A 26,440-nucleotide genomic window follows, 5' to 3' on the forward strand; every position below is an offset into this window, starting at 1 on the left:
TGAGTTAGTGTGGCAAATACTCTGGCTTTCCCGGAAGCAGCCAGTCTGTCCTGGTATAGCGGATGACGTGACCATCAGTGAAGTGGCAGAGATGGGACTAACAGGGGCTTGTAACAGGTGATTTAGGGACCATGATGATTAATTGGGACAATTGATATCTCCATGACATCTCTCCAAGAGATCAAAAATCCCTTAGGATGCTGGATAATTGCAGGGACAGAAAATAGGGTGCACACAGGCCCCCCACTGCAATCCTGGGTCACCCATTGACTACCCAAGTTTTCTCTCATCCCAGACTTAGCCTGAGACTCTTTATAAACACCACGTTCCAGACAGCTGCTTCCAAAAGAAGCACCTATTCTCCTGAAAAGGAGCATTTTTGTTAATTCCAGTCTAATATAACTTAATATCCAAAGACAAAAGAAGAGGCTGGGGGCGTGGGAAAGAGAATTATGTGTCACATGACAAAAGGCCTCATGTGGCTCTTCAAAGTACAATACATATGTCTTTCGGAAGGAAATGAATCCTGACTAAGTAAGCTGCAGATGCTCACAGCCCTTGCTGCAATATTTCAGTTTAAAGCCCATTGCCTATTTTATTTTGCTTCACAAAAAATATGGTTTTATTTTTTCCACTCAAAGTAAGAACTATTTTTTATCTTAGAAACACAAAAATTTCTATTTAGGTTCTGTAAAAAGAAAAGAAAACTGATTCATCATAAAAAAACATACACTTTAGAAAGTACTAAACAATTTAAAAATATATATTCTGATTTTTTGTTTTCTTTTTAAAAATGACATTTAAACTAGAGAAGAGGTCGTGCCTTCGGAGTTATTTTCTCATACAAACGCCAACAACAGTTCTAGCTGCCCGTTGGCCAGTTCAGTTGTACATCGAGTTGGCCAAGTTAAAATCAGCTGTGAATATTTCTTCACTGCTCTGGTAATCAATTGTCACACTACTCTCTGCTGAAAACAGGAAATCATATAGAGAGCCGTGTGTGGGAGCTGGGGCTTTTTATTTACGGTTCCCAGGTTCTCTTAACAAGTGCCAAAGACAAGAGGGCACATCCATGGGAACTGATCCTCCAGAGCTGGCCTGCAAGCTAAGGGGGGAGGGCAGGGCTCAGGCCTTTCCCTTCTGCAGTCCCAGCAAGCCTGAGAGTCCCCCGTTAGAGTTTTAACTCAAGTTAACCTTTGACTTCCATTGAACGAGGATAGGCTAGCTGCTCTTTAGTTTCCCTCAGAGGAAAGCATCCTCAGAAGTGCCCCTTCCTTTGCAGCAGCACCCAGCAGGGAAAACCAGGGCATCTGGAGCAGAGAAAATGGGAAGTGAACTGGGAAGGGAGTCCTGTCCTGGACATTTCCTCGGTGAGTCTGCTGCAGGTTGCCAGGCTTACAGTGGTCTGCGCTCTGTCATCAGCCAAAAGGAAGCCAAAGACAACATCTGAATGATGTGTGTCTGAATTTATCAGCTCCCTCCCACCGAGGGTGAGCTGCTAGCACCCCACTCGTGAGCTTGTCCAAGTCCTGTGTAACCAAATCCATGAACCATCTCCAGCTTTCTAAAGGCCAGATCCCAAAGAAGCGTTTGGAGATCATTTGTGTGTGGCAACAAGCATATTTTCATAGAATTATAATGTAGACGATGGTAAAGTCCTTAGTATACCTTTAAAGGTTTCTTTACTCCAAAATGTTCCTGAAAGAGCTACAGTACTCTGGGGATCACAGCTCTGGAATCCTTCGCATGAGTTACACACTTGTGTTTCTGCTGAACCAAGAGCTTTCCTCCCCTTACTGCCATGGGGTCATAGATCACCTCTCCCCCAAGGGGAGAGAGCGTGGGGAGGAGTACCCCTCACTAGAGGAGCAGCACACAGCCAAGGAGTTAGGAGGGGAAGCCCTATGGAAGGTTGGGGTGCACAGATGATGTGTGTCCATTAAGCAGATGAGATGAAAGGTCTTGGGGGGTCCTAGCTGTGCTTCTGTTAGCGTCAGCTCTACACATGTGGTCGTCAGTCTTTAGGACTCCAGCTGTTACTTTCACCAGCCCCCAAACCCTCTTCATCCTCTTTCCTTTTGCATCATCCCCAGTTGTTCTAATTCGTTTTCTGTGGTTCTCTGAAAGGCAAAGTCTCTCTTTGTCTCCCATTCTGCTCCAATTTTTTAAGTCAGAAAACAAATAGATAACAGAAATAAGTTTTAAGAGATCAGCGTCACTGGTAATTTGGAAATGCAAAAGAAAGCAAGGTCCTATTTTTTTTTTACCCAACATAATGAAAAACCAGTAATACTTAGTGTCAGTGTTATGGGAAGATAGGCACCCCCATGCATTACTGGGGTGAAGAGGCATGTAAGCCGTTATAACTCATTTAGACGGCAATTTGGCAGCATAGAAGAAAACGCATTAGTATTTAATGTGTGGAGAAGATCATTCTTGCCATTGTCTCTCAAAACTCATTATCTTCTCCCACAGATGTCCTGGCAGCTTGATAAACCCACATTAATGAGATCTGACCATGTGATTGTAGGAGGAAACGGGACATGATCACTTCCGGCATGACCTTAGCGGTGGCTGCATTGCCATGTGATCTTCTTTTCATGCCTCTTCCACTGGCTCTTTGGAAACTAGATTGATATGTGGCACTCGGCTGTGGTATATGGAAGTACAGACCACTCCCCCTAAAGATGGTAGATGGGAAAGGTAGAAATTATTTTGTACCCTATTGGTTTGGCTACCTTCGGTTACCTCCTAGTTAAACTGAATCCAAAATCATGCAATATGCACCCCCTTTGCTGTGCTTTGGCTTATCATGATTGTGTGTTTCCCCCAGAGAGACCTCATGTGAAAGTCTGATCCTAATGATGTCAGTTCTAAATGATGTAGACCTTTACACTATAGGGCTTAATAGGAGGTCCTTGTGATGATCAGAGTGTGCCTCAAGGAAGATTATTCCTCTTGGGACCCTAGTTAGTTCTCCTGGGTGAAATATATATGTGTGTGTGTGTATATATATATATATATATATATATATATATATATATATATATATATTTGGTCCACAAGCATTCTCTCCACGTCATTTAACACAGCCAAGAGATTACTTACCAGGATAGAAACAATGCCATACTCTTGAACCTGCAGAACTGTGAGCTAAATAAGCCTCTTTTCTTTGTAAAGCAGCCTGGCAGGTATTTCATTACAATAACACAAAATAAACTCATATGCTCATTGTCCCAGAAATTCTACTCAGCATAATTTGTCTTATGAATCGCTCATCTCTGCAGAAAGATTTATGAAATGATGCTTATTATTTTAGCAGCTAACATTAGTACATATCAATATATTATTCAGCCATAAAATGATTAACTCATTAGTTATATAAATTAATGACTAAACTACTAGATTTGATTTACTTATAAGAAATATATCCATGATATAATACAAATGAATGAAACAATTCAAACAAAAAGTGTTTACATGGTGTAAATCAATAAATTTGTTTTGGATTTTAAAAACAGGCAAAATATCTATAGTACTTCACACTAAAATGGCAACAAATGAGTGACTGTTTTATTTCCCTCTCATGTTTCAAAAAGACAAAAAAATTACTTAACTGAGAAAAATATTTTAGCTGGGCGGTGGTGGCGCACGCCTTTAATCCCAGCATTCGGGAGGCAGAGGCAGGCTGATCTCTGGGAGTTCAAGGCCAGCCTGGTCTACAAGAGCTAGTTCCGGGACAGGCACCAAAGCTACAGAGAAACCCTGTCTCGAAAAACAAACAAACAAAAAAAAAAGAAAGAAAAATATTTTAAAGACACAACAAATTATTGTCTCTGAAGTAGCTCTTTTATTTCTAGTAAACAAAAATGGCCCCGTTGAGAAGGGAGGAGGCAATGGTCCATCTGCCCTCTCCAGTCTGCACCACGTTGCTACCTTTGAACATAGATAAAGCCCTGAAGGACATCAACAGAAGGTGATCCTTTCTTTAATCTCAAACAGAAAAGCTCAAAAGTTGAGATTTCACTTCCAAAACAGTCAAGAGTTTTCAGAATGGAAACGATATCATTTTAACATTTACAAGGCATATGTGGTCTTAGAACACAAGAAATAAAAGAGAAGAATCCATGATTGAGTCATTTATCATGGTTATTAGACAAAAAAAATTACTTGAAAGTCTCTTAAGAAGGAATTACAATATTCAAAGAACTGAAATATCCAATGTATATAATTTGAAACATAGTAGGAAGCATCTAAGGCATCTGAGATGGACCACAGTGAAGACAATGGACTTGGCATGCTCCATCAACGTAGTAGCACAGACCATGCTCCTTGGGGTTTAAAAACTTCAGCAAACAATGGTAAATGACATTTGGCCTTATGAAGAAGAAGGAAATTCCAACACGTGCTGCAACATGGATGATCTTCAAGGTTCATAACTGTGATGCCCACACATTCATTAAGATGATTGTATGAAACCAGTGTATTAACCAACCTACAGCAAAGAACCACAAAAGACAACAGCGATTTCAACGTGAGTATTGGTGTGTGTTAATAAAAATGGATTGGTATATGTTTGAGTGAATATGTAGTTAGGGACAAGAACCTGACAATTTAATCAATAGCATTCTTTATAAAAGATCCGGACTAGCTGAACATAGCGGACAATGAGGAATACTGAGAATTCAAGAACAATTGCAGTGGGTTTTTGATCCTACTGCACGTACTGGCTGTGTGGGAGCCTAGGCAGTTTGGATGCTCACCTTACGAGACCTGGATAGAGGTGGGCAGTCCTTGGGCTTCCCACAGGTCAGGGAACACTGATTGCTCTTTGAGCAGATGAGGGAGGGGAACTTGATTGGGGGAGGGGGAGGGAAATGGGAAGCGGTTGCGGGGACGAGGCAGAAATCCTTAATAAATAAATAAATTTAAAAAATAAAAAAAAAGATCAAATAGGTGACTTTTAAAAAAAACATGTATTTACATGCATATATAAACACATATGCAAACAAACACACACATATTTCTACACACACACACACACACAATTTTAACTATTTTCATTCTCTGGGCATTACTTCACTAAGATGAAGATTTTTTCCATCTCAAAAAATAGCTAGATATCAGATCAGGTAAATCCAATCCAAGGATGGATTAGGTTGGCATTCATCATTATTTATGAACAGACTAAAAATCTCAGTATCACAAATATCTTCATGTCCTAGTGACATTTTCTTGGTGAAAATTTTTCCTATTTCTTCTTATTCCCAACCAGACTCTCAAAAAAAAAAAATAGGCTTCTACTTTACACTATCACCTCTTCCTTCCCAACAACACTCATCTTTCTCCTAGCAGAAGCCTTGTGACTCAAAGTGTGTTCTGTGGCCCTGTGGCTTCTGTAGAGCCATGAACCTTCAGTAGAAACACATAGATGTGTGTCCAGCCCAGACCCACTGATTTAGGGTCTGCCTTTCACCATCTCCCCAGAGGGTCTGCCCACTCATTCCTGTCTCAAGCAGAGAAGGTCTCCTCACTGTGCTCCAAACACAAGAAAAACATGGTGGTGTTCTCCAGGGATTTCTCCCCAGAGCTGGCAGAATAAAGAGTATATTTCAACATCCTCTGTGGTCTCCATTGGTAGTAAACACAGAAGGAAGGCCACATCTTGAGGGACTTTTTGTGAGAATCCCCACAAAGGCTGAACTCCAGACCTACCCTGCTTTGGATTTGAAATTAAAAAGCTTCTGGGTTTTTCTGAACTTCTATTCTTATCCTCAGAACCCCCAAAGTATAAACAGAAGGAGTACCAGCCAAGGCTCCCTCAGTAACTGAAAGACTGCCCCCCTCCCTTCCCCCAAGTACACCTCTGCATCCACAAGCAGCTGTCCGGGCTCATTCAGACAGGATCGCCACATTTGTTATCTATCAAAACAATATCTACAAAAGTTGTTTTCAGAAACATTTTCAAAGGACAACATCAAAAGAGAAAATGTTTGCCCGTTTTAGTCACTTTGAAAGAGATGAGCATAAAAAAAAAAAACCCAGAATGGAATTTGTGAATTGAATAAAGTGACTTTGTTTTCTAAAGCAGAGTTGTCTATCGGCTCCTTTGATATCGCTGAGGCCATGTAACCACAATGCCACTGAGCCACTCCTGAGAAACACAGAATGACAGGAGCGAGGTGACTCTCCAGCTATCAGCTGCTTCGCCATTTTCTTTTGCTTGGCCAAAATAGCTCATTCCACACACAGACTATATATACAGCCCCGTCCCCCCCCCCCCCCCAACTCACCAGCACCTCGGTCTCCTCGTCTACAATACACATGACCATACCTGGTTCACAGTGAGTGTGGGGGGATTAGCATGATGATCTGTATGCCTGGCGCAGAGTAAACACTTGGCCAAGATAACGATTCTTCTATTGTTGTTTTGAAGCCATTAAAAACTACCTAGGGCAAACGGAGAGGAGCATTGCTCTCTCGAATAAGCATGCAATCGCAGAGGCCAGCCCTTGGATTTTATACTATAGACAATCAGTACATGTTAACTTTAATTGTACTGAACCTGACATGCCTTTCCTATGAAGAAGAAGAAGAGGAGAAAATGATTTGGGGAAAAACAAAAAACACACACACGCAAAAAAAAAAAACCAACAATGAATTCCTTTACATGGCAAAATAGAATACCAAATGGTCTTTAAGGACTGTGGATGTAGTTGAGTTGACAGAGTGATAGTTTAGCATCCATGCAGCCCTGGTTTTGGTACCTAACACTGTGTAAACCAAATCTGCTGAGCATGGTAGCACAAGGCCTGTAATCTCAGCATTCAGAAGGTAGAGTCAGGAGAATCAGAAGTCAAGGTCATCCTAGGCTTCCTGGCAAGTTCAAGGCCAGCCTGGGATACGTGAACCCGTTTCTCCTGGAGGAGATTTTTCTAGCTATCTAAAAGAAATTTGGTTGCAAATGCAGAGGAAAGCATTTTTCTCTGCCTTCAGGGAAAGCAGGTAATCACTGATCAACTTGAACTAAGGACCGGTCCCTACTTCCTCTCCTTTCTGGGAACAGTTAAAAATGATTATCATGCTTTCTTCAACCATTCTTCCATTGAAGGGCATCTAGGTTGTTTCCAGGTTCTGGCTATTACAAATAATACTGCTATGAACGTAGTTGAACAAATGCTTTTGTCATATGATAGAGCATCTCTTGGGTATATTCCCAAGAGTGGTATTGCTGGGTCCAGGGGTAGGTTGATCCCGAATTTCCTGAGAAACCGAAACACTGACTTCCACAGTGGTTGCACAAGATTGCATTCCCACCAGCAATGGATGAGGGTACCCCTTCCTCCACAGCCTCTCCAGCAAAGGCTATGCTTAGTGTTTTTGACTTTAGCCATTCTGAGGGGTGTAAGATGATATCTCAAAGTTGTTTTGATTTGCATTTCCCTGATTGCTAAGGAAGTTGAGCATGACCTTAAGTGTCTTTTGGCCATTTGAACTTCTTCTGTTGAGAATTCTCTGTTCAGTTCAGTGCCCCATTTTTTAATTGGGTTAATTAGCATTTTAAAGTCTAGTTTCTTGAGTTCTCTATATATTTTGGAGATCAGACCTTTGTCTGTTGCGGGGTTGGTGAAGATCTTCTCCCAGTCAGTAGGTTGCCTTTGTGTCTTAGTGACAGTGTCCTTTGCTTTACAGAAGCTTCTCAGTTTAAGTAGGTCCCATTTATTCAATGTTGCCCTTAAAGTCTGTGCTTCTGGGGTTATGGAATATATACACACTAGAGTACTACGCTGCGGTAAAAAACAATGACTTCTCGAATTTTGCATGCAAATGGATGGAAATAGAAAACACTATCCTGAATGAGGTATCCCAGACCCAAAAAGATGAACATGGGATGTACTCACTCATAATTGGTTTCTAGCCATAAATAAGGGTCACGGAGTCTACAATTGGTGAACCTAAAGAAGCTAAGTAAGAAGGTGAACCCAAGGAAAATCATATAGTTATCCTCTTGGCTAAGGGAAGTAGACAAAATTGCCGGGGGGAAAATTGGGATCTTGGGGGTGGGGTGGGATGGGGGTAAGGGGAGATGGGGAGAGAAAAGGTAGAAGGGAAGGTGGGGGGGACTTGGGGAAACAGGAGGATTGGGATAAAGGAAGGTTGGATAGGGGAGCACGGAACCACAATTCTTAGTTAAGGGAGCCACTTTAGGGTGGGCAAAAGACTTGACTCTAGAGGGGCTCCCAGGAGCCCAAGCTGAGGTCCCCAGTTAGTTCCTTGGGCAGCTGAGGATAGTGAACCTGAAATGACCCTATCCTATAGCAATACTGACGAATATCTTGCATATCATCATAGAACCTTCATCTGGTGATGGATGGAGATAGAGACAGAGACCCACATTGGAGCACTGGACTGAGCTCCCAAGGTCCCAATGAGGAGCAGAAGGAGGGAGAACATGAGCAAAAAAGTCGGGACCCCGAGGGGTGCCCCCACCAACTGAGACAGTGGAGCTGATCTACTGGGAGCTCACCAAGGCCAGCTGGACTGTGACTGAAAAAGCATGGGATAAAACCAGACTCTCTGAACATGGCAAACAATGAGGGCTGATGAGACGCCAAGGACAATGGCACTGGGTTTTGATCCTACTTAATGTGCTGGCTTTGTGGGAGCCTAGCCAGTTTGGATGTTCACCTTCCTAGATATGGACAGAAGGGGGAGGACCTAGGACTTACCACAGGGCAGGGAACCCTGACTGCTCTTTGGACTGGAGAGGGAGGGGGAAAGGAGTGGGGGGAGGGGGAGAAGGGTGGGAGGAGGAAGAGGGAAATGGGAGGCTGGGAGGAGGTGGAAACTTGTTTTTTTTTTCTCCTTTTCTCAATAAAAAAAATGATTATCATTCTATCTGCATGATCACAAGAGTAGCACCAAGAACACTATCCTCTGTCTCCCTGCTGTCTCCACAGTGGTACCTAGCTAGCCCAGGGGTATAGAATGCAGACCAGTTGTTGCAGGGAAAGGCATCCTTCATCACAATCAAGAGAGAAGTCAGTTCTTTTCAGGGCATTCAGCAACCAAATAAGACATCACAGCTTATAAGTGCAAACTGCCCTAAAAAAAAGCCAAATAGCTCCCAGGCTGCTGAAAGCAGACAGTAAGCTGATTAAATACATTAACATATCTAAAAGGAAAAAAAACAACTTTTTTTCTGCCTATAGGGACAGTAGGTAAGCTAAGAAGGCCAAGAAAAAAGATTTTAGAAGCAATTGCTAAAGGTGTCATTCACATAGCCTGGGGGACACATTATATGAGTCTAGGAGAAGAAAAGGGTTGATATTTTGCCAGCATAATTCCAGGCAAGATAAACTCATAGATTTGCAGCTGTGGTCATGAAACACTGAGTGCCACTCTCTAACTGATCCTGTTTGGGTCCATACTTCCCACACAACTAGCTGGCCTATTGGATCTCATTTCCTTCATGCAGGCATTCCAGGAAGGAAGTTATGGCCAGAGATAAGGCCTGCACAACCCCAAGCTCTGTGCAGAGTAATAGCATTGCGACTTTATTCATGAGTCCTACGATCTGGGAACAGAAGTATTCTCAGTGTGGGTTGACAATTGTGTCTGTTAGACTGAACCCTAACTAAGGGCACCAAAATCATGTCACCCATATCCTTGGAGGATGGCCAGCCCAGTCAGTAAGGCCTCCACCCTCCACTGTATTCCCAGTCTTTCTTCTGACAGCTTCTCATCAGCTGAGGCCAATGACATCAGCTGCTGATTATTCTATTTGATCACAAACATGTAATTTTCCTTATCCACCATCCTCATTCATCAAAGATATGCAAATTAGGAACAAAACTTGTCAGGGAGTGTATGCTAACGGGCATTCTCACTTTCTGATTGTGTCTATACCTCCAGATGTGCACACCTCTGGCTTAGAAATTCTACTTCTAGGAATTTGGACTTAACTGATTTAGGAAATGAATTATTTAAGTACAGGGACAGCTTGCAGAGCAGTTCATAATAGAGACAACTAAGAGATCATGTACATAGTCACACGAGTTTAATTTAGAACTATCTACAGCACAACAACGCATTGCCGGTTTCAGAGGATATTTACTGCCTGTGCAAGCCATGCACTGTGTACTTCTGTTTCTGTTTCCTTTTTGTTAATTCCATATAGTATTTTTGTTTGCCATGAGCATCTGTCAATAGATATAGTGACAGTTCTGAACCAAAGTTGGGGAGCTACTAATGTCTGCATTAAGATTTAGCTCCCCGCCCCCATTCTCTGAGCCAAGAAGGAGCATAAGGGATCTCCTAGAGGTACAGATGATGACTCTAAGGCCACCCAGCTGAGCAGTTGGTTAGCAGAGCTAGGACCGTCCCTTCAGACCCATCAGGCATCTCCGCTGCCTCCAAGATTACAGCAGACCTTTGTCTGTAGTAGTAGGAGCGGTGGGCTGCGACCCTGGCACCCGGCCGCCAGCACGGCTAGCTTAGCTTATGCCGCGAAATAATACACCGCTTGGCCCATTTCTATCTAGCCTCTTCTAGGCTAGCTCTCGCACCTGGACTAGCCCATTTCTAATAATCTGCTGTAGCCCACGAGCTGGCTTACCAGGAATGATCTTAACCTGCGTCTGCCTTGAGTGGGAGAATCATGGCAACTCTCTCACTCAGCTTCTTTCTCCCAGCATTCTGTTCTGTCTACTCCTCCCACCTATGTTTTAACCTATGAGGGCCAAGCAGTTTCTTTATTGCTTAACCAATGAAATCAACAGATTGATATATGACACTCCCACATCATTTGTCTCTGCTCGCCTCAATATCAGTGCCTCTGCTCAGGAGTGGGAGTTGCTGTACAGCTGGGTGTTGAACTACAACGCTTGAATTAGATAGTTCTTCATGATCTCTCTTCTAAGTGACTTTTGCATAGTAATACTACGAAAGCGCCACTGTAGCAGCATCCCAAGAGATCTAGAGTCTTCAGAAAATGTTATAAACTCTAGGTTTCTCCCAAGATATCTCAGAGTCAAGTGGGGGTTCTGCGACAGGGAAGGAAAATGCCAGTAAACACGCACTTGTGCTGTGTGCCCTGGACCCATCTCTTCATCTTTCTGTGACATAGAAAAGCACACTGGCCCCTCGGAAGTTAGCTGCAGCAGGAGAACGATGCTCCTGCTCTCTTCTGTGACTTCAGCTCAGAGACTCCTAACCAAATTTCAGCTGAAATGACAGTTGACAAGGCCACATCCAGCCTTACATCATCTTCTGTACAGCTGTTTATTTATTGTGTATACAACATTCTGCCTCCATGTATGTCCGCACGCCAGAGGAGGCCGCCAGATCTCAGTACAGATGGTTGTGAGCCACCATGTGGTTGCTGGGAATTGAACTCAGGACCTCTGGAAGAGCAGCCAGTGCTCTTAACCTCTGAGCCATCTCTCCAGCCCCTCATCTGAAGAGTTTTGATAGGACTTGTGTTGACTGAGTTTTCTGTCCTGCCCAGTTCCCGCAGCCATTAAGTCCCAAAGAAATCACAGAGAGGCCTACATTAATCATAAACTTATTGGCCCATTAGCTCAGGCTTCTTATTAACTAATTCTTATAACTTACATTAGCCTATAATTCTTGTCTGAGTTAGCCACGTGGCTTGGTATCTTTTTCGACAAGGCAGTCATATCTGTGTCCTCTGCATCTAGGTTACAACTGAAGACTGAAACTTTCCTATTCCCATAATTCTCATTGCCCTGCCTCTATTTCCTGCCTGGTCACCCCACCTATACTTCCTGTCTGGCTACTGGCCAATCAGCATTTATTAAACAAGTACAAGAAACAAATCTTTACAGGGCAAAACCATTGTCCCACAGCAGATTTGGGAACCAAGTTAAAGTTTTTTGCAGGATACAAGCCAAGAGCCCAACACACAGGGCGCAAAGGGGAGCATTTCAAACATCCTATTTCCAAGGTCCCCAGCTCAGTTGCCACTCCCAGAGGCAGCACTAGACATGAAAGAACAGCATGAAGAATGGACACCTTACTTACGGACACACATGTCCTGGCTCTCATAAAATCCGGGGCAGCACTGCGATTTCCGCCTATACATAGTTTTCTCCCCATGGCGGTAGGCCGTCCGGTAACTGATTCTGTATGAAGGCAAAAGATTGCAAAATTAGCTCTGATTATCAAGCTAATAAGGAATGATCTCTGCTTTAACAAAAATAGCTATCAGCCATAATAAAGGTATAAAAAGCAAAGTGTCTCAAAACAAGAAGGATATAAAAAGAATATAGGCTTGACCAAGACTATTACAGTTCATTATTAAGATGCTAAAGAGGATTCCCAATGCCAGTCAATCCGATCTTTATTGCAAGGCATCAGAAGTGCTGTGATTTCCCTACTTCAACTACCTGGAAATAGATGCAAAGTATTGATTGTTTTAATATATGATACCTGTCTAGGTATCATTCACTTATGTTTCAAAGGAAGAATTCATGAGCTTCCTTTTAAAATTCAACATAGTGTCATCCTGCTGTAAAATAGAAGACTAATTTTACCATATAATTTAATGAAGCCCATTCATTCACTGATTTAAGAAATACATACATTCCTTAGCATTTAGCACATTGCAGGCACTATTTTAGGAACTAAGGAACGAATGTCAGCAAGCAAAATAATATAAAGACTTTCTATTTCTCTTCTTAGAACTTATACTTCTAGAAAGTTAAGATAGAGAATGTAAAATCTGTTTAATAAAGAAACTTATTAGCTGGACTTGGTGGCACATGCCTTTAATCCCAGCACTCAGGAGGCAGAGACAGGCAGATCTCTGAGTTTGAGGCCAACCTGGTCAGGGATACACAGAGAAACCCTTTCTCAAAAAAAAAAAAAAAGGAAGGAAGGGAGGAAAGAAGGGGGGAGGGAGGGAGGAAAGAAGGAAGATACCAAACAAATAACTAGATCATAAAATGAGAGGTACCACAATCAACCCATAATTTATGATACTATCAATACTTAACTAAGAGAAGTAAGGTACTAGAATTCCCTTCATGACAAGTACTGATGTTTTGGGCTCTGTTTTCTCATGGATTATAGATAGTCTATCTCATTTAAATACTAAATTTCAACATAAACTGAGTCAAATATCCAACCAGAAACAGACACTGAGGCATGAGTTTCTGGGTATCTGGTGATGGCCAAGGGGAAAATGTCTCCAGTTTGTGCTGGCAGACTTCTCCCGAGCATGGGGCCTGTCCTGGAGTATAGTTGACACACCCAGTATCGATACATTTAAGACAACAGATTTCCACTGTCTCAGCAGATAGGACTTGCAAACAATTCTTGTGTGGGATGGGACTCTGTGCCCACTTCCCCATCCCTTTGCTGGGATTTCGACCAGCTTGAGCCTGCGCAGGTCTTATGTGTGTTCATTGGACTCCAAGCTTTTTTAGTATATTTTGTTTTTTCCTGTTTTGTTTGTTTGGATTTTTTAAGAGAGAGAAATAATATGAAGTTTGGAGACGGAATCTGAAGGGAAATGGGGGATGGGAAAATATGATAAAAACATGCTGTATAAAATTCTCAAAGAATAAATAATTTAAAAAAAAATGTGTCTCTCCCAGTCAACCTCTATACAGGAGCTAGATGAGGTTTTTCTAACCAGAGGAAGAACAGTAATTGTGTCATCTGCAGCTAGACTGTAAGTTCACAAAGATAATGAACCATGTCACCCTTTTGGTGCTCCCCCCCCCCCCGGAGTTGGGATCTAAGCCCTCAGCGACTGCTCTCTGGGTGGGTGCGTGGATGCACTTTCTCAAGTAGCTGGGGCCTCTGATTGTGTCAGGACTGCATTTGCACACAGGCGAGCGCACAAACAAATCCAGGCTTCCGTTACCTGTGCCGCGTGCACTTAAACCAGTTCAGGATGTCGGTGCAGCTCGTGTAGTAAATCTGATCAAAGGGATGTGGGTATGACTCCTGCACAGTCACCGAGTAGCTGAAAAGAAAAGCAACAACCAGGAATCAACATTCCTCTACTGTTACATAAGTGATGTGATCCTCACATTTAAAAAAAAAAATACAAACGAATAAACAAAAGACAGAGGCTAAATTATCATCATCTGCAGCCCCGCAGTGATTTTTCCCCTTTGGCAGTATTAAGGATTGAACTCATGCTTTGAACATTCTTGCCCAGCTCTCACACTGGCTTTTAACAGAAGATATTCATGTTTACATAGGTTTTTGATTGAACCAGCACAACGCAAAGACAAAATAAGCAATAAAATAAAAGATGAGGGCCCACGTTACACCTTGCAACAGAAATCCTTTTCCTGTCTGTGCTACGATAATGTTCCCAGACTTCAAAACATAACGCTGTGTCTCTCTGCACCTAATTCACCGCTCTCATCCCAGGCTTCCATGCACAACAGAGACCTTTCATGAAAAGTTCTTGCCTTAAGTCGGCAGGCAAACTTCAAGGTTAATAAGCAGAAATACAATCCCAGCATTCAGCACCGACTACATTTCACTGATTGTTTTGAAAGCTCAGAACAATTGAAGCACTTGGCTTTCATATGCTGGTCCAGCTTCCCAGGCAGCAGAGGAGTGTACAGGACACAAAAATGAAGGCTACCATGAGCTCTTTACATCCAGTTCTGAAAATATAAACGGGCAGAGACAGTCAGCCTGAGGCAGTCACGCCAGCAGCTTGCAACCTTCTAAATGCTCTGTTCTCCTTTACAGTCCTCTAAAGCCTTCTTGGTAGAGTGGAAACACGGGATCCTGTGGCCTGGGAAAATGAAATATAATGAGCACTGGATGCTCAGTTCTATACTTGTTTGAAGCCTTTTGCATGCTCCAGCATAAAATGGATGCCTACAAGAAAATCAGGAAATTTTTCTCTTTTGAAAGGCTTGCTCCATTTGCTTTGTCTCCATTAAAATCTACACACACACACACACACACACACACACACACACAAAATGGGACAGCATCACTGACTTACTTGCAGTGAAATCAATAGTCTAAGCTCGTTAACAAGAATGATCAACACGAGAATGGACAAGAGGAAGAAGTTCTAACTTCTAACTTGAAGTTCTAACATGAAGAATTCAGCTTAGCCAGAGGGGAGACCTGGTTGGACAGGCTGTGCAATGGCGACCGCACAAAGAGTTGGTCTGTAACTGGTCTGGATTGTTTTGTATACATCATTGTTTATGCACATCAAGGGGAGAGACATGGGATAATCATAGGTAGATAGATAGATAGATAGATAGATAGATAGATAGATAGATAGATAGATATATGAGAGAGCGAAATATAAGATATATATTTAATTTTTGGCATACTGCAGTGTAGTACCTAGGGATATTTAAAGATCCTCAAGAAAATTTAGGCAGAAATAGCAAGCCCTTTGAGAATATCATTGGGTTAGAAGAGGGGCAAGGCTGTAATTCTGAGAAAGCAGATGACCTTCTTCAGGTCCTCCCACTGCCCTGGGCCTTGATGCTCATATTTTAAACAGATAATCGGAGCTGGCATGGTGATGTCTTCCCAGAATTCCTAACATACACGTAAGCGACTATCACTTTTCTGTATCATCAGAGAGGCCCTGCTCCTTCCCATAGGCACAGGTTGAAGTGCAAGCAAGCTCGCGTGGACATGAGGTGACTCATTTTGTGCAAAGCAAAAGACCTCTGCTAAAATATCAGTGCTCTCAAAATGACAGGTCACATAAGCTCCTAATATTTTCTACAGCTTCCAGCAGCACATTGAGGTTCACAGGGGTGCAAGTGCTGAGAGTTCCTTGCCGGTCCGTCTGCTCTCCTAGCCAGTTGCTTGCAAATAACTGAAGCTACATTATTATGTCTCTGCCCCATTTTTCTGGAGACAGACCTATGCCATAGCTATGGACCTGCATCCCCTATAAGAAAAATGAAGCCACTTCCCACATGTGCTTTGGAATAAAAAGGAAAAAACAAAGCAAAGCAAATCCTTGCTTTAACAGGCTCTACAATATGGATTTTGTTGAACTAAATTAGTTTGTTGGAATTTGACCTGACACAGGGTTCTTGAACAATTGCAAAGGGACAAACTACGCAATCCAGTTTTGTACATACCAGGGAGCAAAGGTGACCATTTGTGCACATGTGGGCTTGTGTGCAGGCGTGGGCACATATGCATCTGTGTTCCAGTGCATGTGTATGCACAGGTGTGTGGAAACAGAGGTTAGTGGAAAGGTTTGCTTCTCAGGATCCTTGTCTTTTAAGGCAGGGTCTCTCGTTGGCTTAGAGGGCTCTAAACAGGCTAGGCTGACTAGCAGTGATTCCAGGGATCTCCTGTCTCTACCAATGCTAGGCTTACACTTGTGAGCAAGCCTTTGCAGAAGGAAGCTGTCCACGTGGACTGACTCATTAAAACCTCGCTGACTGTAGAGAAACTGGAAGGCTGCAGTTGCAGAACCTAATTCCAGTTGCTCTTGGGCTACCACTAGCCCCATAAAAAGCCAGTCCTTGTCCACCTCTGCCAGACCTAAGATCCTCATTAAAAAAAAAAAAAAAAACTTTGGGATTTAGTAACTTAACAAAACCCTACTCTCCCCCAGGTGGAAGAGCTAAGAATGTTTTCTATAACATCTGAGGCCTATAGTTAAAATTCTCCCACCTGGCTGTAACCTACCTCTCTGATATTTCTACCAAGGTATTTTTAAAATGCCCTGATTTTTGACTTATTTTGTTCTGTTACAATAAAAAAAAAACTTCATGAAACTGCTTCCATCTTGGAAAATGAAATTTGGAAACCTAAATATGTGTTCCTGGGCCATGATCACTCAGATTTGCCTCCAAAATAAACTCTTATTCCATTGGAGGTGAAAACTTGGTTTGTGTGTAGACACTAGCATAGCCAGCACACTATGTTTTTACATGGGCGCTGGGACAGACTCAGGTCTAGCTCAGGCATGTGCAGCAAGCCTTCTCCTGCCTGGGCTAGCTCTCTACTCCTTCCTCTTCTGGTTTTAAAGAATTCTAAAGCACATTATGAAATTTGGAAAGCAAACTTTTCAAATGAGAATGGGAGAATTCTGTAACAACTGTGTGCCCACAGACAGCACGCTGCTGTCTTTTGTATTCTTTGGGGTTTAGTTTAAGGGTTTTGGATTCTCTCGCATTGTAATCACAAAACTCATACACTGTTGAAACCTAAGATCACATTGCAAACTTGTTCCCATGGTTACAAATAGTCTTTGTCAGTGACTACACCTAACTCGCTTGGTATCTGTCATGGAACAATTAGGCTGCCGTTTCTCGAAGACCCATTGGCTGGAAGCTGTATGTTGACATCAGGAAGGAGAATGCCTGCAAAATAACCCATCTCTCCCAATACCCTCATCACTGTGCCATGGTCAGTGTCTGGCTACTGTGTGAACGACGTTGTCCCCTCTGCTAGCAGTCCAGGCCACCACACTGACCAGGAGCTGCTTCCAAAAAGCCTGAGAGATGAAGAAGGTCGAGGCTATATTGTGTAGCACATTTCCTTATAGTCTACTTCCTGTCACAGGTAGCAGGAGCTCCTGCTGCTCAGGACTCAGCAGTAACAACTGACCGTGGCCTTGACAAATCCTGCCCCTCACATTGTCCCTTCTCAGATGGCACCCCAGAATACTCCACGCTTCAAACCCAAGTGGTGAGCAGGAGCCCCTCTGTTAAAGGAATTCGATCCTGGCGTGTTTGTTTAACCTCCACAAACACAGAGAAACATATCATCATGATTTTAAGCTATTAAGCATCACAAGGGAGAAACCCCAGCAGGAATTAATTTAAGGTCACAGAACAGGAGGGGGCAAGCCATCATCACTTGGGCACATCCCAAAGTGGTTAATTACATTTTATCTGCCTGAATTATCTTGTTACTTTAATCAGATATGGTAATAATCATCATTTCTTCTCTCGGCTCACTTCAGGACTGCTGATTCAATTACTACCACTTCTGTATTACTAATTGGGGGTTTGGGAAAAAAGCCATTTCTCCTCTTTCATGCCATCTTGATAAGAACCTGGATGAAAAGGCTGGGACTCATGAAGACGGGGATGGGAGGGAGCCGAGGGTTTCAGAGCTGCTGGAGTTCCAACAGGGTGCTGGGCGGGGCTGCTCCACTCGTGGCTCCCTGTTCACATTTCTCAGGATTTCATTTTCTCTCCTTGTGTTTTGTGTGCAGTGTCCCAAAACCAGAGTTGCTGCAGTAAAACAAGGTATGGCGCTATCTGGAAGTAAAAGTTCAAAGATCAGTGGAGATGCAGCTAGCAGGGCCTGGCAGAGGGTCCATGTGTGCTTCTCCAAGGTGAAGGTCTACACACACACCAGGGGGTCTGGTTAGGATGCAGATTTTGACCCTGCAGGGCTGGTGGAGCCTGAGAACACATCCTCCACAAGGTCCCACAGGGAAAGCAGGTTCCATTTCCTGGCTCTAAGCCCAGGGTACGGGTGGTTATCACTGCAAAATAGCCTATGTGAATCCCTCTCAAACCCTGTTACTAAGAACATGTCCTTGGAACTGGCCTCCTCATTATGGTTTATGAAAATATATGTACTACTTGCCCTTTCACAATTTTTACATGTATGCATGTAGAATATATGTGTGTATTTATATGTGCATGTGTATGTATGTGTGTGTGAGTGTCTGTGTAATATGGAGTTCAGAAGATAAATTGCAGGGACTGATTTTCTGGTTTCACCATGTGGGTCCTAGGAATGGACCCCAGGACTTCAGGCTTGGCGCAAGCCCCTTTAGCCACTAAGCCATCCCAAAGGCCCCGCATTTGGTCATTTTAATCCATCTAACCTTTTTCACTATGAATAATGCACTTTGTTTTCTTATGCCTTTCCCAGGAATCATCAACTTAAAAGGAAACATGTAGCAAAAAGGAGGTTGTGGCTGTAAAAAACACCCACATCTTTAGTGTCCCCACATCCTTTAGTCCCCCACGTCCTTTAGTCCCGCACGTCCTTTAGTCCCCCACGTCCTTTAGTCCCGCACGTCCTTTAGTCCCCCACGTCCTTTAGTCCCCCACGTCCTTTAGTCACCCAAGACCTTTAGTCCCCCACGTCCTTTAGTGCCCCACGTCCTTTAGTGCCCATGTCCTTTAGTGCCCATGTCCTTTAGTGTTCCCACGTCCTTTAGTGCCCATGTCCTTTAGTGCCCCATGTCCCTTAGTGTCCCCAGTCCTTTAGTGCCCATGTCCTTTAGTGTCCCCACGTCCTTAAGTGTCCCATGTCCTTTAGTGCCCCTACATCCTTTAGTCTCCCATGTCCTTAAGTGTCCCACGTCCTTTAGTGTCCCCACGTCCTTTAGTGTCCCCACGTCCTTTAGTGTCCCCACGTCCTTTAGTGCCCATGTCCTTTAGTGTCCCCACGTCCTTTAGTGTCCATGTCCATTAGTACCCATGTCCTTTAGTGTCCCCACGTCCATTAGTGTCCCCACGTTCTTTAGTGTCCCCACGTCCTTTAGTGTCCCCACGTCCTTTAGTGCCCCCACATCCTTTAGTGTCCCCACGTCCTTTAGTGTCCACGTCCTTTAGTCCCCCATGTCCTTTAGTGCCCCACGTCCTTTAGTGTCCCCACGTCCTTTAGTGTTCACGTCCTTTACTGTCCCCATGTCCTTTAGTGCCCCACGTCCTTTAGTGCCCCACGTCCTTTAGTGTCCCCACGTCCTTTAGTGCCCCCACGTCCTTTAGTGCCCCCACGTCCTTAAGTGTTCCACGTCCTTTAGTGCCCCCACGTCCTTTAGTGCCCCACGTCCTTTAGTGCCCCCACGTCCTTTAGTGCCCCCACGTCCTTTAGTGCCCCACGTCCTTTAGTGCCCCCACGTCCTTTAGTGCCCCACGTCCTTTAGTGCCCCCACGTCCTTTAGTGCCCCACATCCTTTAGTGTCCCCACGTCCTTTAGTGTCCCCACATCCTTTAGTGCCCCACGTCCTTTAGTGCCCCACGTCCTTTAGTGCCCCACGTCCTTTAGTGCCCCACGTCCTTTGGTGCCCCCACGTCCTTTAGTGCCCCACGTCCTTTAGGGTCCACACGTCCTTTAGTGTCCACATTCTTTAGTGCCCACGTCCTTTAGTGCCCACGTCCTTTAGTGCCCCCACATGCTTTAGTGCCCACGTCCTTTAGTGTCCCCACGTCTTTTAGTGCCCCCACATGCTTTAGTGCCCACATCCTTTAGTGCCCACATCCTTTAGTGTCCCCACGTCCTTAAGTGTTCCACGTCCTTTAGTGCTCCTACATCCTTTAGTGTCCCCACGTCCTTAAGTGTTCCACGTCCTTTAGTGTCCACGTCCTTTAGTGTCCCCACGTCCTTTAGTGTCCCCACGTCCTTTAGTGTCCCCACGTCCTTTAGTGCCCCCACGTCCTTTAGTGCCCCACGTCCTTTAGTGTCCCACGTCCTTTAGTGTCCCCACGTCCTTTAGTGTCCCCACGTCCTTTAGTGTCCCCACGTCCTTTAGTGCCCACGTCCTTTAGTGTCCCCACGTCCTTTAGTGTCCCCACGTCCTTTAGTGCCCCCACGTCCTTTAGTGCCCCACGTCCTTTAGTGTCCCCACGTCCTTTAGTGCCCATGTCCTTTAGTGTCCCCACGTCCTTTAGTGCCCGTGTCCTTTAGTACCCCACGTCCTTTAGTGTACCCATTGTCTCCCTCCCTCCTAGTGAATATTTCAGGGTTGACTCCAGATTCTACTAGAGACTACTGTGGCCTGCCTCTCTCACTGTGCATGTTCATATCCATGTTTGGCCATCTCCTTCACTATCAAGAGGTGGGTCCACTTTTTAATAATCTACTGAGTACATGCCACATCCAAGGTCCCAGACAGTGGGAATTATCCCTGGTGAACAAGGCAGGACAACAGCATGTTGACAGCTTTGCTCAAATGAGGGTAAGAAATCAAGTCAAACCTGCTCTTCCCAAAGATTCTGGTTGGAAGATCCCACATTCCTTTGGGTCACCCCCTCAGTAGCTTCATATCTCACCATGCTGATCACCTGATTTCCTGAGCCCAGCCCTGGTGGACCATACGAACCTACGCGCACTTCCCTCAACTCCCTCGTCCTGTCTTTCCACATGGGCAATGATACACATTGCATGCTCTAAGCTCTGGTGGATCAGTTTCACATCACAGTAAAGACATTGATTTTCAAGATCCATTGATCTGCAGCTCTCAGCATCTCACACATTTAACTGTGCCTCACACCTAAAGCCACCAACCACTAAGATGGTTAACTGTCAGCTGGTTCCTTCCAGCTCCAAGTTTGATACAGTGCACACGCGCGCGCGCACACACACACACACACACACACACACACACACACACACATTACTGCACGTTTCAAACTCATTCCTACTATTTTAGTATTATCTATTGCACACTTCCTGACTGAAATATCCTAGGGAAGATGCTATTAAGATCATAAAGGTAGTTAGTAGGTGCGTGTTCCTTTCATTCTGTATGACACTGTTACTACCATAAATTCAAACAACCTTATATTACCTATTTTCTCTACAGCATAAAGTTTCGTGTTCTGTAACTTCATTAATTGATAAAGTAATTGCGTTTTGTTACCCAGATTCTACGCTGCCAACAGAGGTGGCAGTAAGATCTGGTTCTAAAATGTACATAACACCAGGTGGAAGTCACTGTCATGTTCCCAGCCCTCTGCTCGTTGTTAATCATGGCACTGAGCGTGACACAAAAATGTCCCCGAGAGCTGGTGAGACTGTGCTTCAGCCAGTCCAAATGCACCTCGTGGTATAAGTACTGAACACCGTCTGCTTGGGAAAGCCTTTTGATGAACTGTTACTTTGTGGGGTAACAATTGCCCTTGTTCCTGAGGCCCCCAGGCAGCTCTGCAGCCTGCACTGCAGACACTGTACCAGATAGGGCAGGTTTGGCATTTTCGGCTTCAGTGGGAACTGGAAGATCCCTAAGGTGATCTCTAATTTTGTGCAATTTGGATATTTCCTACTGTGAATCTCCCACCTGGGTACTCCGTCTTCTGTCTTCATGTAATCTATCCGATGTTACCATCTCCAGTGCCCCACTGACTGTTCTGATTGCAGTTCTATGTGATCTTCAAGACACCAGCTTCAAGCTGTCTTCCATCTGTAGAAGCCCCCTCCCCATCCCGAACTGCTATCCACTCCCATCTTCCAGAACACCTCAGGGGATACTGCCTCTTTGCCTCTACACGACCTTCCCTGTTCATTCAAAAATCAGGCTGCAATTTGTTTAACGTTTGGGATTTAACCCAAGTCAAGAGTGCCCAGTCCTGCCCCCGCCCCCGCCATTAACTCCACTCCCATTTTGAGACAAGCTCTTGTTAAGTTGCGAACTCTGTCTTAAAACTGATTCCATAGTGATGGCAGACCTTGCTTGAACTTGTGATCCTCCTTCCTCAGCCTCGTGAGGAGCTGGGATAGAAGGACCATGCTACACCTGGCTTGGACCAGGCCTAGCTCTGACCACCAAGGTACCCACGGCACAACTGCTTCGATCCCATACAGTTCAGAATATTTGTATAACGCATTACACCAGGCTGCTTCTCACTGTTAATGCAACAGCCTCACGCATGGATCCAGCGCCTCACGTCACCACGTTTGGATAAGTGCTCACAGACTTCCACCCAAACTCTAGCTCAGTTACTGTTTCCCTCCATCTTACCACTGTGCCCATGTTAGAGCCAGATGTTTCCCCCCACAAAACATGCATTCCAGGGGCAGTAACATGACTCAACTTATCAAATTGATTGTTCCAGAAAAGCCATTTCAACATGTCTTCTCAGATTTCCAGTCTACGCATCAGGCCTGTGGGGATAATGGAATAGACCGCTCTGGCTACTTTCGGGACCCTTACCTTTCCCAGTGGCTGCACACATTGGGGTCTTCCAGGTTCAGAGAGGATGCTGTCCTCATCCAACAACACAACAAGGAGATGACGGCCAGGCATGAGTTTGAAGAAATGGCCATTTTCTTGATAGAACAATCTGCAGCAAGAAAAACAATAACGTTGCGTTAAAACCACCAAACAGAATTGTTTCCAGTAGAGCAGGGGACTCGGTGCTAGTTGTCACTAGGGCTGAAACACACACACAGGCCACCTATTGAAACAGCTGGGTCACCAGATTTCTCATGCCGGGAGAGAGAGGTATTTCTTGTGTTGTGCAGAGTGCCGGCCATTTTATAAGTGACTAAAATATGTAGATTGTCATTAATGACCACCGTGATGAAAGCTCTTCAGATCCATGCCAGCTGATGCTGAAGAAACCCACCAGGGCAACACAGCTTCTCTTGCGAGGAATATTTCCTTCCAAAAGAAGAGGGCCTACAGGGGAATCTGGCCTCACTCGTCCCGAGAATGCATGATGAAACAGAGGCTCCTTTGAGTGTAGAGAGAGGCAACTCAGCCTCAGGTTGAGATTCATAAAGCAATTCAACTCATTCCATGAGCAAGGAGTGCCACTCAATCCTAGGCACAACAAAATGTAGGTATCCAAAATTGCAAAGCTAGCACCCTTTCCTGCCCGTTGAGATGCCTGGTCACATGGCACAAGTTTCTTTACACAGTGCTTTGGTTTTTCCATCATTTGAATAAAAACCAAACCAATTCTCTTACGGCAGTTTTAAAAATACTCAGATACCTGGAAAAAGTGTAAATTTGTTTAGACATGGCATTGAAGAAAATGAAGCTCAAGTCTACGGCAGCAAGGTATTTGGAAACCTGGTAAACAGAGACACTGGCAGGAGGCAGAAAGAGCTAGAAGTTCCAAGACAGGGGTAAAGAGGTCAGGGAGGGCTGGCTGGGTGCATTTAGGGAGCTGAATTAATTCTTGTAGGAGAAAGAAAACAGCCAGGGAGAGAGAGAGAAAGAGAGAGAGAGAGAGAGAGAGAGAGAGAGAGAGAGAGAGAGACATGCAGTGGACATATCACAGTGGGTTTGTAAGCTACATAAAGTCTGGAGCTTTGTCCAAGCACAACAAAGAGCTACTTGTCACGCCCCAAAGAAAGTCTGGACAAATGGCTAACTGTAGTACCTATTGGCATACCAAAACACAAGCTGACCTCCAGGCTTTCTCAGAATCACAAATACCTGTTACAGAGTCCATGCCGGCTTCCTGGCTCTTCTCATCCTACCCCTACCCTAAATGTCCCTAGCTCATGGGCTTTCCTGCCCCCCCCCGACTTCTCTTCCATATAACCCTGTCATTTTGGTCATGTGCTTTCTTGGTCCTCCCTTTAGACTCTCTCTCTTGGTCTCCTTTGTCTACACACACTGTCTTAGCTTCCTCTCTCACTTCCACCCCTCTCTTATGGCGTGGTCCAGCCTGTTGGCCATGTTTAGTCTACTGCTTTCTCTCCCTGCTCTGAACTCTTCCAGATGTCTCAGGCTGTATTCTCATTCATATCTACAATAAAAACTTTCCCCTCAACCATACCTCGGAGAGGTCCTGTCCTCACTTTATACACTACAACAGTGTGCAGAAAGACTGATTCTATCCACATCTGTCAAGGAGAGGGCGGACAGACCACCAGGAGCGAACTAGAAAGCAGCATCGATTACCAGTGACTCTGGAAATGTTTTAGCAGATGGGATCAGCATGTCTTGGTCACATTATGTAGGAATAATCAAGGAGAAAGACTTGGGTTTTGGCCCTAGGGGAACCGGACAGCCTACCACTGAGTTCAGCTTGGATATCTTAAGATCGAGGCTCCAATTAGGTATTCAAGCAAAGCCACGAGTGAGCATTTATCAACTCCCACTATGTACAGAGACTACACCAGGCGAGAGTGTTTCAGAACTACAATGATATGCAACAGGAAGTCACATGTACTCCTTCACTTTCTAGAACTCAATACAAAAGGCTTCCTTGGCACACTTTGTCATCAACACGTCATAGAAATGGACAAGAACTAGAAACAGCTGGCCTATTTACAGATTACAAGGAAATTAAGCATTGTCTTGCCTACGGAAAGCTGGGGTCTCATGCATGCTGGGTAAATCCACTGCCCCTAAGCTACATTCCCAGCATGGTTTCCACTTTTAAAAATTTTTGTTAAAGGCTCTTAATAAATTGCCAAGACTGGTCTTGATCTGATCCTGAAGCCCACGCAAGCTTTGAACCTGCAACCTTCCTGCCTTAGCCTCCAAAGGAGCGAAAATTGCTGTCCTGAGTCATCACGCTTGATAATATTACTTTAAATAAATAAATAACAGTAATAATAAGCATAGCAAAAAAACCTGAAAACTAAAATATGATAGAGCCATCAGATTCAGAAGGACAGAAGGAATGAGGAATTCTAAATTCTTGTTTGTCCCCCACAAGGACAAACACTTTAAGTGCCCTCTGTTCTAACAAGTTCCCCATCTCTGACTCCACAAAAGAGAAACAGAGGGGAAGTATTTAAAGATCAAGAAAAACATCATGAATTTGCAGGATAATTAAACAACAGTGTAAGCCATCAAGAGAGGCTGTGAAATCTTTTAAAGGGGTAGTCACTAAATAATTCCAATATTTGAAGCCTAATTAGGTAGCTAAACTATGACTTATGAATCAGTGCAAATGAGAGGTACTTCTCACAGGCTCACATTACGAAGCTGTGGGCCGTGCAGCTGACTCTCATATAATCTAAGAAGCTCTTTTACGGAGAATGGGATGATAACTCAAACTGAGCAGGACAGCAACCACCTCCTCTCTGCTACCCTAGGCTACACACCTCAGTGAGGCCTGTGTGCCAATGTTATCTTCACAGTAACTTGACGGGGAAGCAGGGGACTCTGACTGTCCGCTGAAGACGCGTACTTCGTGGTTAGTGTTTCCCTCACCCACCAGAAAAAGAAAACGTTGAGTCTAGTTGGTTGTAACAAGCAGAGAGAATCTTTCCTCGCCCCGTAGCTCCTCTTTGTCCAGATAAGTATTTCCCTTCAATGAAGTGTGAAATAAGCTCACTCGCTTTCATTTTGCCCCTCAAAGACAAACATGAAGGCTGGTTAACGGTAATCTGCCAACGACTCATAAACAATTACCCCACATTGGGAATTTTTTCTCCTGTGCCACCATTTCAAATCAAACCATCCATTTACCAATTAGAACTGTTTAGTCTGGAAAGTTAGAAATTGCTGCGTGCTAACCAAACTGCCAAGAAATAAAAAAGCCTCTGTGTGTTCTGTTTTACTGTATAACGTGTATCATGAATTGTCCGTTTTCCTTCCTCTGGACCCGAGGCAAATAATCTCTGGGAGGGGCTGACCAACAAGACAGACTGTGGTCACCTCCTCCTTGCTTTGGTCTTTTTGTTTGAGTTATTTTGTTCCTGTTGTTGACTTGCTTGTGGGTAGGGGTGTGCATGTGTATGTGTGTGTCTACAGGTCAACCCTAAGTGTCTTCCTTAGGAGACTTCTGCC

At 44.2% G+C, this 26,440-nt stretch overlaps 1 protein-coding gene across 1 annotated transcript in view; it reads right to left on the bottom strand.

Moving 5' to 3' along the window:
- LOC121440675 (multiple epidermal growth factor-like domains protein 10) overlaps positions 1-26,440 on the bottom strand; it is a 153,278-nt gene that overhangs the window by 85,802 nt on the left and 41,036 nt on the right. Inside the window, exons 2-4 of the mRNA XM_041641472.1 lie at positions 22,895-23,024; positions 13,895-13,996; positions 12,046-12,146 (exon numbers count right to left, since the gene is read on the bottom strand). Coding sequence (XP_041497406.1) covers positions 12,046-12,146; positions 13,895-13,996; positions 22,895-23,007 — 316 coding nt within the window. The 5' untranslated portion in view covers positions 23,008-23,024. The remainder of the gene's footprint in view (positions 1-12,045; positions 12,147-13,894; positions 13,997-22,894; positions 23,025-26,440) is intronic.

This window comes from Microtus oregoni, unplaced genomic scaffold (assembly GCF_018167655.1).
Source record: "Microtus oregoni isolate MIOR12 unplaced genomic scaffold, Mior012 000069F_ref0000032, whole genome shotgun sequence".
In the NCBI taxonomy this organism is placed as follows: domain Eukaryota; kingdom Metazoa; phylum Chordata; class Mammalia; order Rodentia; family Cricetidae; genus Microtus; species Microtus oregoni.